The sequence below is a fragment of the Streptopelia decaocto genome (assembly GCF_964273445.1).
Source record: "Streptopelia decaocto genome assembly, chromosome: 19".
NCBI lineage: Eukaryota > Metazoa > Chordata > Aves > Columbiformes > Columbidae > Streptopelia > Streptopelia decaocto.
Window position 1 is genome coordinate 327,369 of NC_138674.1, and position 14,048 is coordinate 341,416.

At 61.1% G+C, this 14,048-nt stretch overlaps 2 protein-coding genes across 14 annotated transcripts in view; one reads left to right on the plus strand and one right to left on the minus strand.

Annotated features, from left to right (window-relative positions):
• The window catches only part of LOC309448191 (small ribosomal subunit protein eS10), a 242,828-nt gene that overhangs the window by 96,809 nt on the left and 131,971 nt on the right, over positions 1–14,048 (plus strand). The gene's annotated exons all lie outside the window — the stretch shown is intronic.
• Positions 1–14,048, minus strand: part of ANKS1A (ankyrin repeat and sterile alpha motif domain containing 1A) — a gene marked incomplete at its 5' end in the record, with an annotated part of 75,913 nt that overhangs the window by 17,143 nt on the left and 44,722 nt on the right. For 2 of the 13 annotated variants that reach the window (XR_014185739.1, XR_014185746.1), the window contains 11 exons: positions 1,496–4,633; positions 6,763–7,563; positions 8,715–8,885; positions 9,443–9,580; positions 9,933–10,019; positions 10,248–10,319; positions 10,435–10,560; positions 10,800–10,964; positions 11,806–11,913; positions 12,076–12,228; positions 12,515–12,613. Coding sequence is in view for 3 of the 13 variants with exons in the window: in XM_082069480.1 (XP_081925606.1) it covers positions 7,444–7,563; positions 8,715–8,885; positions 9,443–9,580; positions 9,933–10,019; positions 10,248–10,319; positions 10,435–10,560; positions 10,800–10,964; positions 11,806–11,913; positions 12,076–12,228; positions 12,515–12,613 (1,239 nt within the window). The other 11 variants (XR_014185737.1, XR_014185743.1, XR_014185738.1 and 8 more) reach the window with 11 other exon arrangements.

A 14,048-nucleotide genomic window follows, 5' to 3' on the forward strand; every position in this document is an offset into this window, starting at 1 on the left:
CCCCCGCTCCCTCTGCTCCCGCGGGAAACGCCGCGCGTGGTGCAGACAGGTCGGCAGCCCCAACGGGCCCTTCCGGGGTGCTGAGCAGGGGCACAGCTTCCCAAGGCAATCAAAGGGCAGCTGGAAATGTCCCTATGGAGTTCGCTGCCTGGTACTGAAGCGCTCACCCCGAAATGCTCAAAATCCCAGTTTCCTCTGTTGGGATTTCAGCTGGATGGCTTGGCTAAAATAAATGAGATTAATCTAATCAAAGCGGTGGATGGAGCTCGTAAGAACAGTCGATTAAAGAACCCACCCTGCCTATTAGTAGCTCTCCTGAGGTCTGTTGCCTCTGTGGCAAGTGAGTCACCCAGGAACTGCGTTCCCTTGCAGAAACCTGCAGGAAATGCATTAAAAATACATTCTCCTATTACAGTTCCTCATATCACCGGTCACTTGGCAAAGGAAATGGATGCAGGGCAAACGCATTTATGTTCCAACACGTACAAGTGACTCCTGTACCGGCGGGGAGCGGGTTTTCCCGCCGAACGCAGCGCTCGGGCCGCGAACCCCGGTCCAGCGCCGCTCCCGCCGCACGGGGCCGCCGCGCCGCTCGGAGCCGCCAGGGGGCAGCCGCGGGCCGCGCGCCGGCCGGCCGGCCGGACAGACGGACACGGGGCTGCGACCCCCGCACACAGACCCTGCCGAGCGGCTCGGGGCTCGTTAGACCCCGCTCTCTCAGGCTCCGGTTGGCGCTCCCGCCCGCGCTCTGTCCAGCCACACAGGTGCGGGGTATCGGGGCTTGGCTCCTCTGCCACATTACTCACAGGTTTGGAATACCTGGTTACTTTGACCTTTTATTAGTACTCTGAGTGCCAGCTCCGCATCAGGTTGCAGTGCCACAGGCAGCTGGTGTGCTACCGGAATTATTCCCACATGGAAGACCAGCTTTTATCAGCTCTGAAGTCAGGCGGGGCTCTTCCCGCCCGCCGCTTTGTCTGGCGGGGCGTCCCTCCGGCCCCCGCGCCCCCCACTGCCGGGCTGGGCTCGTCCTCCCCGCCAGGGCAGCCCGGTTGGTTTTGATGGGATTCAGAGGCTGCATTAACCGCGCCCGCGGGCAGCCCTGGCGGTGCCGGAGCCCAGCGGCGCGTCCTGCCTGCGCTCCCGGCCACCACCAGCATTTCCCACGGACCCACCTGAAGTGCAAGAGCACCCGAAGCCCCCGTGTCGCTGACCCTCAGCCCCGTGGGCCTCAGGGAACGTTTTCCGTTTCAAACGCTGCTGTGGCAGGCAGGACAAATCCCGGGCTCTGGACTTCTGTATTCCGTTACACTTGTGAAACGCCTGACTCTTCGACGCGGCACAAACTGCTCGGAGCGGGTGGAGCGTCGCGCTGCCACGCGGCTGCGGCCTCTTCGTTCCAGGTGTGAACTCTGCAACCGACTCTGCCGAGACGCCGGGGCCGCCGCGTGCATCGGATGAAGCCGTGCGGTAGTTATGATCATTAAAACTGCTCAATATATTTCAATATCAGCTTGAAAATCTGACTTACTGAATCATTAGAAATGGAACACGTGGTATAAATTTAGCAATCCCTGGTGTATTTAGGACTTTACAGCAGCCAGATTTTACTTGACATGAAAATCTGAACTTTAACCTGCATTTAAATGTCTGGATTTCTTGCTCTAATTTTACATAATGACAACGTCCTGTTTCTCGGGCGCGCAGGCTGAGACCGGCTCACGCAGGTGCCGCGGCACCGCGCGTTTGTTCATTCAGTCTGTTCCAAGTTGTACAATTACGAGAACAACAAAACGACTGCTGGAAGCCCAGGAATATTTACACTCTCGCCTTGTTGTAGTGAGGTCAGTCTATGTTGTTGCACAGATTGGTTACGTTTGGTACCACAAGATGTTTAAAATTCAGACAAATTTGAACAGATTAACAATTGTATATACAGGAAATAAAAGGAAATTCAAGTATCAAAATACAGACAGATTAAATAACATTTGTATTACAAATCAGTCCCACCGCCATACATCACAATTAGCAAAATTGTCTACATTGCAAAGTGAACTCGCCTGTTCTCTGCCCTGTTAGAGAATCTCAGGTTATTCTTCCACGGGTACAAATGTTTGATCCAGACCAACTTTGTGAGAGCAGCACAGCTCATTCCTTTTGGAAGAATAACGCAGTGACGAATGTGCGAAGGGAGCAACACCGCAGCGCGGCAACGCTGCGCTCGCCCCGAGCTCAACGGGTCGCGGGGAAATGAGGCGGGAAACCGCTGCCGGGGCCTCCAGGAGCAGTGGGAGAGCGCCAGAGCGACCGAGCCGCCGGAGCGACCGAGCCGCCGCAGCCGCGCCGGACGCGCCCACAGGGACGCTTGGCATCGGGTCCCTGTCCCTGCCCGGGGAAGGGGCAGACGGCACTGGGGGCCGAACCCTCTCCCTGGAGGGGACGGGCACGTACCCCACAAAAGTTGCATAACTTCTTCTAAAAGGAAGGATCCCGGAGCACGTTCAAAGGCAGCCGGACAGCTAACGTCAGCTTTGCTTTTTTTTGTAAATACAAAATTAAAAGGATAAAGCAGCTTCGATCTGAAAAAAAAACAACAAAAAAACCCGAGAAAACAACATCCCCTCCTATATAAAACAGACAAGTCTGCGTCGCGGTGCACCGTCCGGAGCTCCCGGCGCGGCTCGCGCGGCACGAACCCCGAGCTGCCCTCCCAGCCGCGCGGCCGGCGGCACCGCCGTCCCACACCGGCACCGCCGCACCCGCGCTGCCATTCTAACGTCGTATTCAGCACCAGAAATTCAGGGCACTTTCCTCCAGATACCACGAAACCGCGGTGGGAGGAAGAGCCGGAAGACTCAGCGCCGGGGGGTGAACAGGCTCTGGGAGGCCCAGGATGAGGCCCCAGCGCACAAGTACCGTGAGAAACCCATGGAAACAAAACGGGAGACGTGCTGCTGAAAGAACCGCTGTGTGAACGAGAAAGATCTGGCTACAGAACTGCTGGGTCACTAAAGACACCCACAGGATGACACGCGGGGCTGGGACGACCCCCAGGGTCACCGAGCCCTGCGGATCGGAGTCTTCATCGCCACGTCACCTCCAAGCCGACCTCCGAAGAGCTGATGCAGCCGCGTCCTCCTCCCGAGCAGAGGTTCAATTTGTGTTCTCTCCAAAAAGACTTGTTGCTGACACACCAAATATTTACACTTACACCAGTATGAATTGCAACATATGCATATCAAGGAATGTTAGGTTTCCTAAATTCATCAATTAACAAAACCAATCTCCACTTCCCCCTCCTAACCATGTGCAGGTCTGTGCCCTGGGATCACGGTTCCCGCCTCACCGGCTGGAGATCCACTGAACTGACATTCAGCAGCAACCGGAGGTATCGGGAATGGGTTGGCACGTGGCTCCGGTGCGGCAGCCGGGTCCCGCGTCCCCGCCACGGCAGCGCCTGCCGGCATTGGCACAAACGCGCTGTGCTACGTGTTTGCATCTGAAGAATTAAAATCACCATGTGAACATCTCTCCCTGGAGGGAAACAGCGCTGTGAAACACCCGTCACAGCCGCAGCGTGAACACTCTGTAACTCCAAAGAACAGTGAGCGCACAGCACCTTGGGGACGGTGGCATCTGGGGCGTGCGGGGCCGCGCCATCCTCAGGCTGACGAGATTCATCCTCGGGAAGGGGCTGTTTCAGTGTAATGCCCAAAATTTAACTCCTTATTTGTTCATCATCTGAAACTGTTGCACTAATTAAATAATGAGCTAGTATCAAAAAAGTGCTAAATCACATATAGTTTAAAAAACCCAAACACGACAACCCAACCCCTCAGGGCACAACTGCGTTTCAGCCCCAGAGAGGTGCCGAGCGGCGGGGCAGCGCGTCTGCAGTACTCAGTGCGGGAACGGGAGAATCCTGTCCTTGCCCTGGAAACGTCAAGTATTGCAAGGCGAGCGTTCTGTGCCGGGGCAGCGAGCTCTGTACCATCGGGACGCTTGGCCACAGCCGCTCTGGGCTGGAAGATCCTCTGCAGACTCCTTGTGCGCTGCCGTGTGCCGTGGGAGCGCGGGGCAGCTCCGCGCGGGGCCGCAGCCTCGCCCGCCCGGCTGCTCCACCGCAGAAGTGACTGCCAAGAACCTGCCGTTCTCTACTGCTCACCCAGAACTGAAGCAGATTGAAGTACCGTTGGAGATGCGCACACCAGTCCCACCACTAAGACTTTCTACTGTACTCCTCACCGGACTGTGGGCATTCTCAGTAAATAAGGATGTTGGTTTTTTCCTTTTTTCCTCACCAAAAAACTGCAGTGCTACATTTACACTGTGAACTGCAGCTGCTCTGTATCGTTCTGCATGTTAAAAAGAGAAATGGGTCGAAAGGCCTTTTGTCTCAAACTAGCAAAGGTGACACAGCTCTCGCCCCGCAAGTCTCGGCTTCTCTGTGACAGAAGCGCCAAGAGCTGCCGGGTGGGATCCCGTCCCCGCTGCGGGACCCTCACCGAGCAGCCGCGCGCCCGCGCCGATGCAGACGCGGGTGGAGGCGATCGTCGTGTCGGCACGCCACGGCTTCTTGGGTCTCTGCCCCGTTACTACATTCCCGTGGTAGGAGGAGCTGCCCGGAGATCAGCTTTTCAGAGGCAAAGAGAAAGGAAGACAAGGGAATGAGTGATTGAGTCACACGAGCAGCGAGCGCCGGGGAGGGCGGGCGGGTGCCGAGACGAGACGCGCCGGGCTGCGGACGCGCGGTGGAGCTCCGCGGCCGAGGCGGCGCTGCCGGGCCCCCGGCGGGGCTGCACGTCACCCCGGTGAGGCACGTGCTCAGCGGCGGCTTCAGGAGGTGCTGAGGAACCCGTCCGCCTCCCGAAGGCGGGAGACGCGCGAGCTCAGACCCTCTGAAATCCGGCGTACGTGCGGGCAGCTGCGCGGTACAACCGGCACAGGAACTGCCGTCACTGCTGCCGTTAATTCGGTTCCTCTTTGAAGGACACGACCCCCTCGGGGCACCGCCGCAGCGTGGGAAGGTGCTGACCACCCAAACCCGGCCCGGAGCAGCTTGGGCACGCGATGCCGCGGCACCCGCAGGACGGCACCGCCGCGCTGAGCGCTGGCGCTGTGCTCAGGGCTCCGTGTGACACATCCACTAGACTGAACTCTCCCTTGTTTCTATCTTGCTTTAAGACAATCCCTGTAGTCCTCTCACTTGGGTTCTTACAGCCTGGCGCTTATTTTGAAGTCAGTTTGCTGCCCAGTGCCATTAACCACAAAGGACTTGGGAGATCAAACCCATTCCTGAGAAAGAGCTAAATAAAGATTTTGAAACATCAGATTTCACTGCAAGTCTGGGGAAACAGAAGCTGTGAGGAAACAGCTCTAAAGCCCTGGCAGCCCCTGGCCCTGCCGGGGCGGTCGGGGCGCAGGACGCAGCTTCGCTCTGGTGTCTGAGCACCAAGAACTCGGCGTGTCGGACAGCGAGGCTGAGCCGGGTTTGCTGCCACGCCGTGCGAGCCGAGGCTGAGCCGGGTTTGCTGCCACGCCGTGCGAGCCCAGGCTGAGCCGGGTTTGCTGCCACGCCGTGCGAGCCCAGGCTGAGCCGGGTTTGCTGCCACGCTGTGCGAGCCGAGGCTGAGCCGGGTTTGCTGCCACGCCGTGCGAGCCCAGGCTGAGCCGGGTTTGCTGCCACGCCGTGCGAGCCCAGGCTGAGCCGGGTTTGCTGCCACGCCGTGCGAGCCGAGGCTGAGCCGGGTTTGCTGCCACGCCGTGCGAGCCCAGGCTGAGCCGGGTTTGCTGCCACGCCGTGCGAGCCGAGGCTGAGCCGGGTTTGCTGCCACGCCGTGCGAGCCGAGGCTGAGCCGGGTTTGCTGCCACGCTGTGCGAGCCGAGGCTGAGCCGGGTTTGCTGCCACGCTGTGCGAGCCGAGGCTGAGCCGGGTTTGCTGCCACGCCGTGCGAGCCCAGGCTGAGCCGGGTTTGCTGCCACGCCATGTGAGCCCAGGCTGAGCCGGGTTTGCTGCCACGCCGTGCGAGCCGAGGCTGAGCCGGGTTTGCTGCCACGCTGTGCGAGCCGAGGCTGAGCCGGGTTTGCTGCCACGCCGTGCGAGCCCCAGCACCTCTCTCAGAGGGTCTGAAAAGCGCGGAGCGAGCCCCACAGGCAGGTAGGACATCCCCATCCTGTACAAGGGGAAACCGAGGTAACGAGGCAAAACTGCTCGGATGGGCAGCACGCCAGGGGGAAGCGGCGCCCGCGCTGCGTCCTGCCCCGCGCTGTTCACGAGACCGGCGTCCTCCTCGGCTCCGCCGCAGCGAGCTCCGCAAGGGCAAGCGCAGGAACCGGGGTAAGGGCCTGGACTCGCTGGGCTTTCACGGGGTCGTGAACCATATGGTGGCGCCAAGTGCCCTGCGGCCTCATGCAAATGATTCCCAGTCATATTCGGGAATTGAAAGCTGCTTCTACTGAGATACACAGAAATGGGGACATTTTCTCAGAGGAAAAACATGTGCACTTGAGAAGCAGCCAGAACGGCAGCTGTGCCCACTGACGCGGGGCCAGCTCCACGTGAAATCTCGCCCTCCAGGATGGAAGGAGACGGATGTTTCAAGATCCCTACAGCCCTCATCGTTTGTAGACTGAAAGGCTTTGGGACGGCAGCAGACTGATTTCAATCATGTTTCTCCCTTTGGCAGCAGGAGAAAAAACATCCTACAGGGGACTGAAATGCTACCAAAACTGCATCTCACGGCTGAGAGGGGCAGAACTCACAGTGGGAGCGATCGCGCGTGGCCCGAAGCAGCATCCCTGTCAGAGCAGGTTTTCTGCTCCAGGCTCCGAGGACAGAGGTTGTGGGGAAGGGTCCCCGTGAGGAAAGGCGGTGAGGGTGTGTTATTTGCAGAAGCATCACAGTGGTTAGTGCCGGCTCGAGGGGCAGGGCAGGACGGGGTGAGTTCACCGGAGCAGCCGCAGCCGCGGCTCGGTCGGGAAGGATCTAAGAGGAGGGAGCGCGTGCACCACAGAGACAAGAGTCTCCATCAGTCCGAGGTGAAACAAAAAACCAGCCCTGGGGAGGGTCACGCTGCCCCAGGGACTCACAGTGCCAGAGCGAGGGGACACGTGGCAACGGCAGGAGGCTCCCGGGTCCGCAGCTCCGACTGCCCCAGCCTGCGTCCCCCTGAGCCCCCGCCTCACAGGGATCTGACAGCGCGTTACCCTTGTTTCCGAGTAAGGAGGATTCACAGTGTTCAGCAGTGATCAGGTACGAAAGCCGGTTTAAGTCTAGAGTCTCCTAAGTGCTGCTGCCTCGATGCAGTACCTTAGGCGGGGCTCAGTGAGCAGCAGTGCCTAGGCGGGGCTCAGTGAGCAGCCGGAGAAAGAGGGAGTTTAGACCAGCAGACAGATCAGATCGCAAAGGCACGGTTAGACTGGGTGACACGGGGTGTGTTTGCTTTAGAAGATAGTGGTCTCATACTTAGTGCTGAGGGTCCGCTTGGAGTCCTGTTTGGGGTCCACGACCCAGGAGACACCGGCATGAGACTGGGAGTCTTGGTCCACGTCAGGGGGGTCCAGCTGGGAAACAAGAGAGAAAGGGCAAGTCAGGTCAGCTGTGCTGCTGGGGCAGAGCGAGCGGGGATTCAGAGCGCGGAGAGGCTGCCGCTCTGCCTAACGCCAGCCCAAAAACCTGCCTGCGTGTGGGGAGGAAGCAGCTCTCGCTGGGGAGGCATTTGAGTCCTTCCCAGCTAAGCCATGTCTAGCCATGTCAGTCTCAACCCAGCACCCTGAGATGATGTCCTGCATTAGGCCTGCAAGCCCATTACCGTTAGTGACAGCTTCACTTCATCTCAAAAACGAGCATGAAAAACTGAGCACTCTAAAGAGGGCACTATAAAAATAAAAATAGAGGCAGAAGGAGAGAGGGAGACAGCTCCGGCAGGTGAGCCCCCACGTGATTTAACTCTCCCAAACGAGCGTGGCTCTTCCATCCTGTCCTCCTGAATCAGGATCCTACAGGAAGGTTAACAGCACCAGAAAGAGCAGCGCAGTGTGTCGGGAGCTGCCGCTCCGCATCAGCAGGGACGGACAGAGCGGTTTGTCCCGGGGTTCGCGCGAGCCCGCGGCGCCGGGGCGGACGGGGAGCGCAGGCGCAGCCAGGCAGGACGGCAGCTCAGCGCGCGGTGCGGGAGGCGGCGGGCAGACGGCAGGAAAAAGGGTAAAGACCTTGGCTCCGGGACTAACAGACTGCAGCGGCAGGTAGGAGGGGCGGTGAGTTGTGCAGGTGTGACAGTAACAACAGCGAGAGTCGGGAGGGAGCGGCACCTGAGCGGGGGGAGCAAGCAGAACACAAAGGAGACGTTACAGGGAGGCAACGGCTCGTGCAGCAGCTCCAGCCTGGGCTGGTTGTGGCTACGGGGGCTGCGAACCACAGGTGACCTACAGGCCTGACTGCAGCTCTGCGGGTGCGCACAGGGCAGCGGTGCCGGACACAGCGGGCACCGGACCCCCACCCCACCGGGATGTTTCTACCCTGCTGCCCTCGTCCCCCCTCGGACAGCGGCAGGGCTGCGGCACAGCCGCGACACCGCGGTGCCAGCGGTGCCGGGAGCCTTGGGCGCCGTGTCTGCATGTGGGCTCCCCCACCGTGCAGGGAGGGTTCAGCGTGCGGTGCCCCAGGGAAATCCCAGCTCGGAGCGCGCAGATCACGCCAGCCCGCGCACACGTACTGCAGATTTCCTCACGCCAGCTCGCGGCTTAGGCACCGGTTTGGAAGATTTTGTTTCGATCGTGTCTCCTGCTGCAGCACCCAGAGGCTTCGCTCTCTGGGCTTGGAGCGCCAGCTGGTAGGCGACCTCGAACGCCTGCCCCAGCGTGAGGATGATCTCGTACGTCAGGTTCTGCAGAGAGGGCACAGAAACAACGCTGTCAGTGGCCCCGCGCGGTCCCTGTGCTCGGCAGACGCAGCCCCGGTGAGCCCAGCGCCGCCCTCGGCAGGTCACATCCTGGCAGGAACCGCGGCTGCGCAGCCCTGAGCGTCGGAAAGAGAGAAACACAGACGTCCCAGGGAGATGATTCTGCCCAAGAATAAAGCAAGTTACGCTTCCACACTTTTGGTGAAGTAAAAGGCTGTTAAATCAGCCTATTACACTGCACGTAACTGAAAGCGTTTTAGGGTTTTGTTCACGGCATGTTCCCCAGGAGGAAAAAATGCCTGTCCTGCTTTTTTCAGCACTAGAGACTGTAGTAATAAAGCCAGACAAATATGCTCTTTGTCGACAGAGCTCCATAGTAAAAGCACTTGGAGCCAGGAGTCTGATATTTTAGGGCAGAAAGAGGTAATAGAGCCCTAGAACAGAGCTGATCCTGTTCTACGACTTGGCAACAAAGCTGAGCGAGGGAACAAGCGGACGGCGCAGGCCTGCAGCGCAGCGGGCGACGAGACAACGCAACTCACCACGTCCACGGTGCTGAAGACGTGGCAGTAGTGGTGGCTGGTCTGCAGGTCCTTGGTGATGTAGGCGAAGGTGCAGAGATCCTCGGGGTCCTGAGCAGCGCAGGAGATGTTCCGGATCTCGTGCTCAGCAATGACATTCTGCCAGGGTCAACCACAAGCACCCGTCACCCTTCTGGGGATGGCAAATATTACACACGCGGCAAACAGTGATTGTGGCAAGTGTGTGCTGGGGCTGGGGAGGGGGTCTCCAGTCCGACCGGTCAGAGCTCCCCCCCACCGCGGGAATCAATGGCAGCATGGTCCACAAGCAGCGCTGTGCCCCGCTCTCGGCGTTCAGGGACTGTCAGCACCCGCTGCTCTCCCAGCCCCTGGCAGCTCCTCAGCACCAGCCGTGGCTTCTGGAGCCACTGAACGTGACCTGCACCCCCCGGCAGGTGGGACTGCGGGGCCTGTCCCTCCTGACACCCGCTTCGTGCTGTGCGAATCTCACCTTGTTAGAGGCATCGATGAACTTCACCCCCTTGTACGTGATGGACAGTATTATGGTTGGGATCTTCTTCATGTGCTCTGTGGATTTCTTAAGAAACAAGAACATTGGAGTGACCAGTTGAGAACACATGCTCCCTTCCTCACCACCCGCCCAGCCCTCCCCTGGGACCCCCGGCCACGGCCCCACAGCGTCAGGCCTGGGGGGCAAAACCTGCTCCTGGTGGCAGCGGAGAGGAAGGGATGGGGACGGAGACCCTCGTTCCCCCCCACCCACCAAGGGCTGTGAGCGAATCCCCCGTCCCCGTGGCCTCCGTACCCTCATCTTGGCACAGGCGTCCTGCGTCGACTCTGTCCCTCGCAGGTCCTTGATCAGCATGGAGCCCAAGTACTGTTGGAAGAGGGAGAGACGTTCGAGGCCCCAGGCGGGGAACTGCCCGGCCCCACAGCCTGGCCTGGCCCCAAAGCCTCCTCGTCCTTGCCACCCCATGGGCAAAGCCACTTACATTGGCCTCGTACCCGCAGGACTCGAAGATGAGCTTCTCTGGCTGGTGCTGCCAGTTCTGGACTGGGGCGTACGGGGCAGCCAGGCTGGGGGGGCGCAGGGTCAGCTTGGGCTCCCGACGGTCCTCCTGGAAGGGAAGAAACATGGATCTGAGGCTGTCAAAGGGCGCTGATGGAAGAGTAAGTTCCCCGTTTGCAAGGTGAGACCGAGGCAAAACCGAGCTGGTGGTTCTAAAGCCTGTGAAGTTGTGCATGCTCAGCTCCCCAGCCCCCCGTGCACATCGCAGCTCCCCGCTGGCTGCAGAGAATCGAGGTCTGCGCTGAGCTGCGCAGGGGGGCCCCAGGACACACAGAAGCACCCGCTGACCTGTGCTTTGTAGCGCTCAGCTTTGGCGTAGGGAGCAACCTCGGTGCCGCGATCATGTTGCCTCTTCCCGGTGTCCCCGGCGGGCAGCAGGAGATCGGCCGATCTGCCCGTGCAGGAGTCGCTCTGGCTCAGCGGTGACGATGTCTGGGACATCAGGTCCTGGCACTGAAACAAGCAGAGCCCACGGGCCGCCCGGTCAGCCTGTGCCACCCTCGCCCCCCGGCACGGTGCCCGACCCGAGGGGAGCAGCGAGCGGAGTTATCGGGGTCAGCTCCTGCTCCACATGCTCCTGCCTCAGCAGCATCAATCACTCCGTTTATTTTCTGCGCAATTCCCCCGATTTGCTGCAGGACCGTTTTGGGCAGGTACGCGGCCCTTTCTGCCGAGTGCGGCTCCGTGAGCTCGGCCCAGGAGCGCGGCTGAGCTGCGGGCAGGCTGCTGACAGCGGGATGAGCTCCCAGCAAAGCACCCGAAGCGCTGGGGATCGGCCCCCCGGGGAGCCGGTGAGATGGGCTCAGCCGGGGACAGCGCGGCTGCCGCTGCCAGAGCCCTCGCTGCCGGACGTGCCGGCCGACGCGGAGCTCGCAGCTGCAGCGCCCATCAGTCCTGTTCTACGGACTCGCTGAACTGCCACTGCTGTCCTCCGGGCGCGGGTGGCACCAGCGGCAGCCCGGGAACCGCTGCAAACAGCCGTTCTCCCACAGCCCCGGCAGCGCCGCAGTCGGACGCTGCACCCAAGGGCTCCTCTGCGTCTCCAGGCAGGACCGCCTGCGCGTGGCAGCAGCAGAGTAAGGCTGGACACCCGTCCAGGACCTGAGCTCTCAGAAAACGCCCTCTACAGCTCCCCGGGTCTCCCACAAGCGAGAACTGCTCATCAGAAATGGCACAGTTATCCCTGACAAACCCCAGGTTAGTTCTTTGAAAGAAAGGGAGGAAAGCGAAGCAGAGCCAGGGCAGAAGCAGCATCCCGGCCACTGCCAGCACCGGAGCACAAACGGGGACTCACTCTCAGCTGCGAGAACCGTGGTGGCTTTGCAGGTGGTTCCTCGTAGGGCCGGTCTGCCAGGGAGGCGATGATCCTCTTCCGATGGCCGAGCAGATTCACTTTCAACACCTGCAGGGACAGACCGGGCACTGTAGGTTTTCCGGCGCTCGGCACACAGCGCGGTTTCCAGCTTTGGGCAGCGCTGCCCCCGTTTAGCACAACTCCTGGCGAGTCCCAGCCCCGCAGGGCCGTGGCAGCCCCTGGCCGGGGCGGGAGCAGGGCAGCACTCACATTGACGATTTCAAGCTCCCAGAGGTTTTTCACAGTGTCGATAGAGCTGTAGCCGCTCGAGAGGAAGGACTGCACGTAATCCTGCAGCCCCAGCGAGTCGAGCCAGGCGGGAACTGACGGCTGGCTGTTCCCATCGCAGCCCAGCGGTTTCAACTGGAAAAGCACAAGCCAGAAGAAAGGGGTTAAAAGCCCCGGGGGCTGGGCTCCCAAGGCACACAGCATTGACTAAAATCAATTTAAAAGCCATCATCATCTCCACTAGCAGCTTTAAAGTAAAAAAGTCCCTGTACAACCAAGGAACGTGCTTGGGGTCAAAACTGGCAGGTGGGACACCCAACCCCTCCCCAGCCACCCCACCCACACAGCTCTTCCCGTTCCAAACCCTCCCGCAGCCCCGCCGGGCTCTCGCAGCCGCGCGGCGACGCCCGTCCCTGCTGACCTTGGGCAGCGAGCGAGCCGCCTGCAGGAGCTTCCGCCGGTGCTGCGGGTCACCGATCCCGATGTCCCGAAGGTCCTGGTCTTCCATGACATTACAGCCCTGCGGGGACAGGAAGGAACCACATGGAGCAGAGGGCACCAGGAGCACAGACGGTGCATTACAGCGCCTGCCAATGGCCCCGCGGGAGGAGGAGGAGGAGGAAACTGCTGAGGAGGGCAGCTGGGCCCCACGTACCGACCCTGGGCACCGAGAGGGTGACAGGAGCGGGACTGCGGCACACAGGGCACACAGCATCACTGTCCCCTTGCTCCCGCAGCGTCCCTGCCACCTCCCTGCCGACACACAGACACTCCAACCGCCCACAACAGCGGCTGAGGAAACCCAGCCCTGGTGCCCACGGGGGCGCTGGGCTCGGCTCACCCTCCCTGCACAACCACACAGAAACCACAACTTCTTTCCGCAAGAGCAGGTGACCCAGGGAAGGCCAGATCTACCCCCATCGGGAGCTGCGGCAGGGAGGCAGCTCCGACGCCCACGCTGCCCCTTGCAGCCCATTTTGTGCCCCAGTTTTCCCCGGAGAGCCAGCGCGGCCGCACACAGAGCACATCGACTTCACCACCACCCCGTCCCTGCCCGCGTACCTGGCAGCGCCCACCCCACGTCCCGCACGGCCGCTGCTGTCACCTGCGTCCCGGCACGGCCGCTGCTGTCACCCGCCTCCCGGCACGGCCGCCGCTGTCACCCGCGTCCCGCACGGCCGCCGCTGTCACCCGCCTCCCGCACGGCCGCCGCTGTCACCCGCCTCCCGGCACGGCCGCCACTGTCACCCACGTCCCGCACGGCCGCCGCTGTCACCCGCCTCCCGGCACGGCCGCCGCTGTCACCCGCGTCCCGCACGGCCGCCGCTGTCACCCGCAGTCTGCGCTCCCCCCAGACCCTGTGCTGCCTCCCGCCGAGCCGCGGCTCGGAGCTGACAGCGCCGCGCTGCTCCACATTCGGGCTTTATCACAGAAACCTCATTAAACGGGCCGCGGGGCAGGACGCTGCCGCAAGGGCGGACAGGCTGCGGGAGCTCGGGCGCGACGGCCGGGCCGGCAGGAGGGAAGGGCGAGGGGAAGGTCCCCACCCGCCCTCTCCAAAGGACAGCAAGTGTCCCCGAGGGCTGCTCTTCTCCTCGGCCGTAGAGACACACATGCAGAGAACCAGAGAAGTAACGGTACAGGTAAGAGCTGCCCCCAGAGCTCCGACTGCGGAGAAAATCCCTGAGCAAATGACGGTGGCAAATGAAAGCGGGGTGGTGGGGACGCGGGGCTCCTCTGCTGCCGGGCTGCCTGTTCTACACCGCAGCACCAGCCCCAAGGCAAGGGCTGGTTTCCCACTCTTTGGCATCTCAAACTCAAGACAAATGGCTTGCTACGTAGCAAGGATACAAGGTAGTTAAATACTGCAAAGCCTACAGCTCCCTCCAACACTCCGTATTTTTATGTGTCATACTAAATTCCCTCAGTGCCAGTCCGTGTTCCCAGGGTACTTA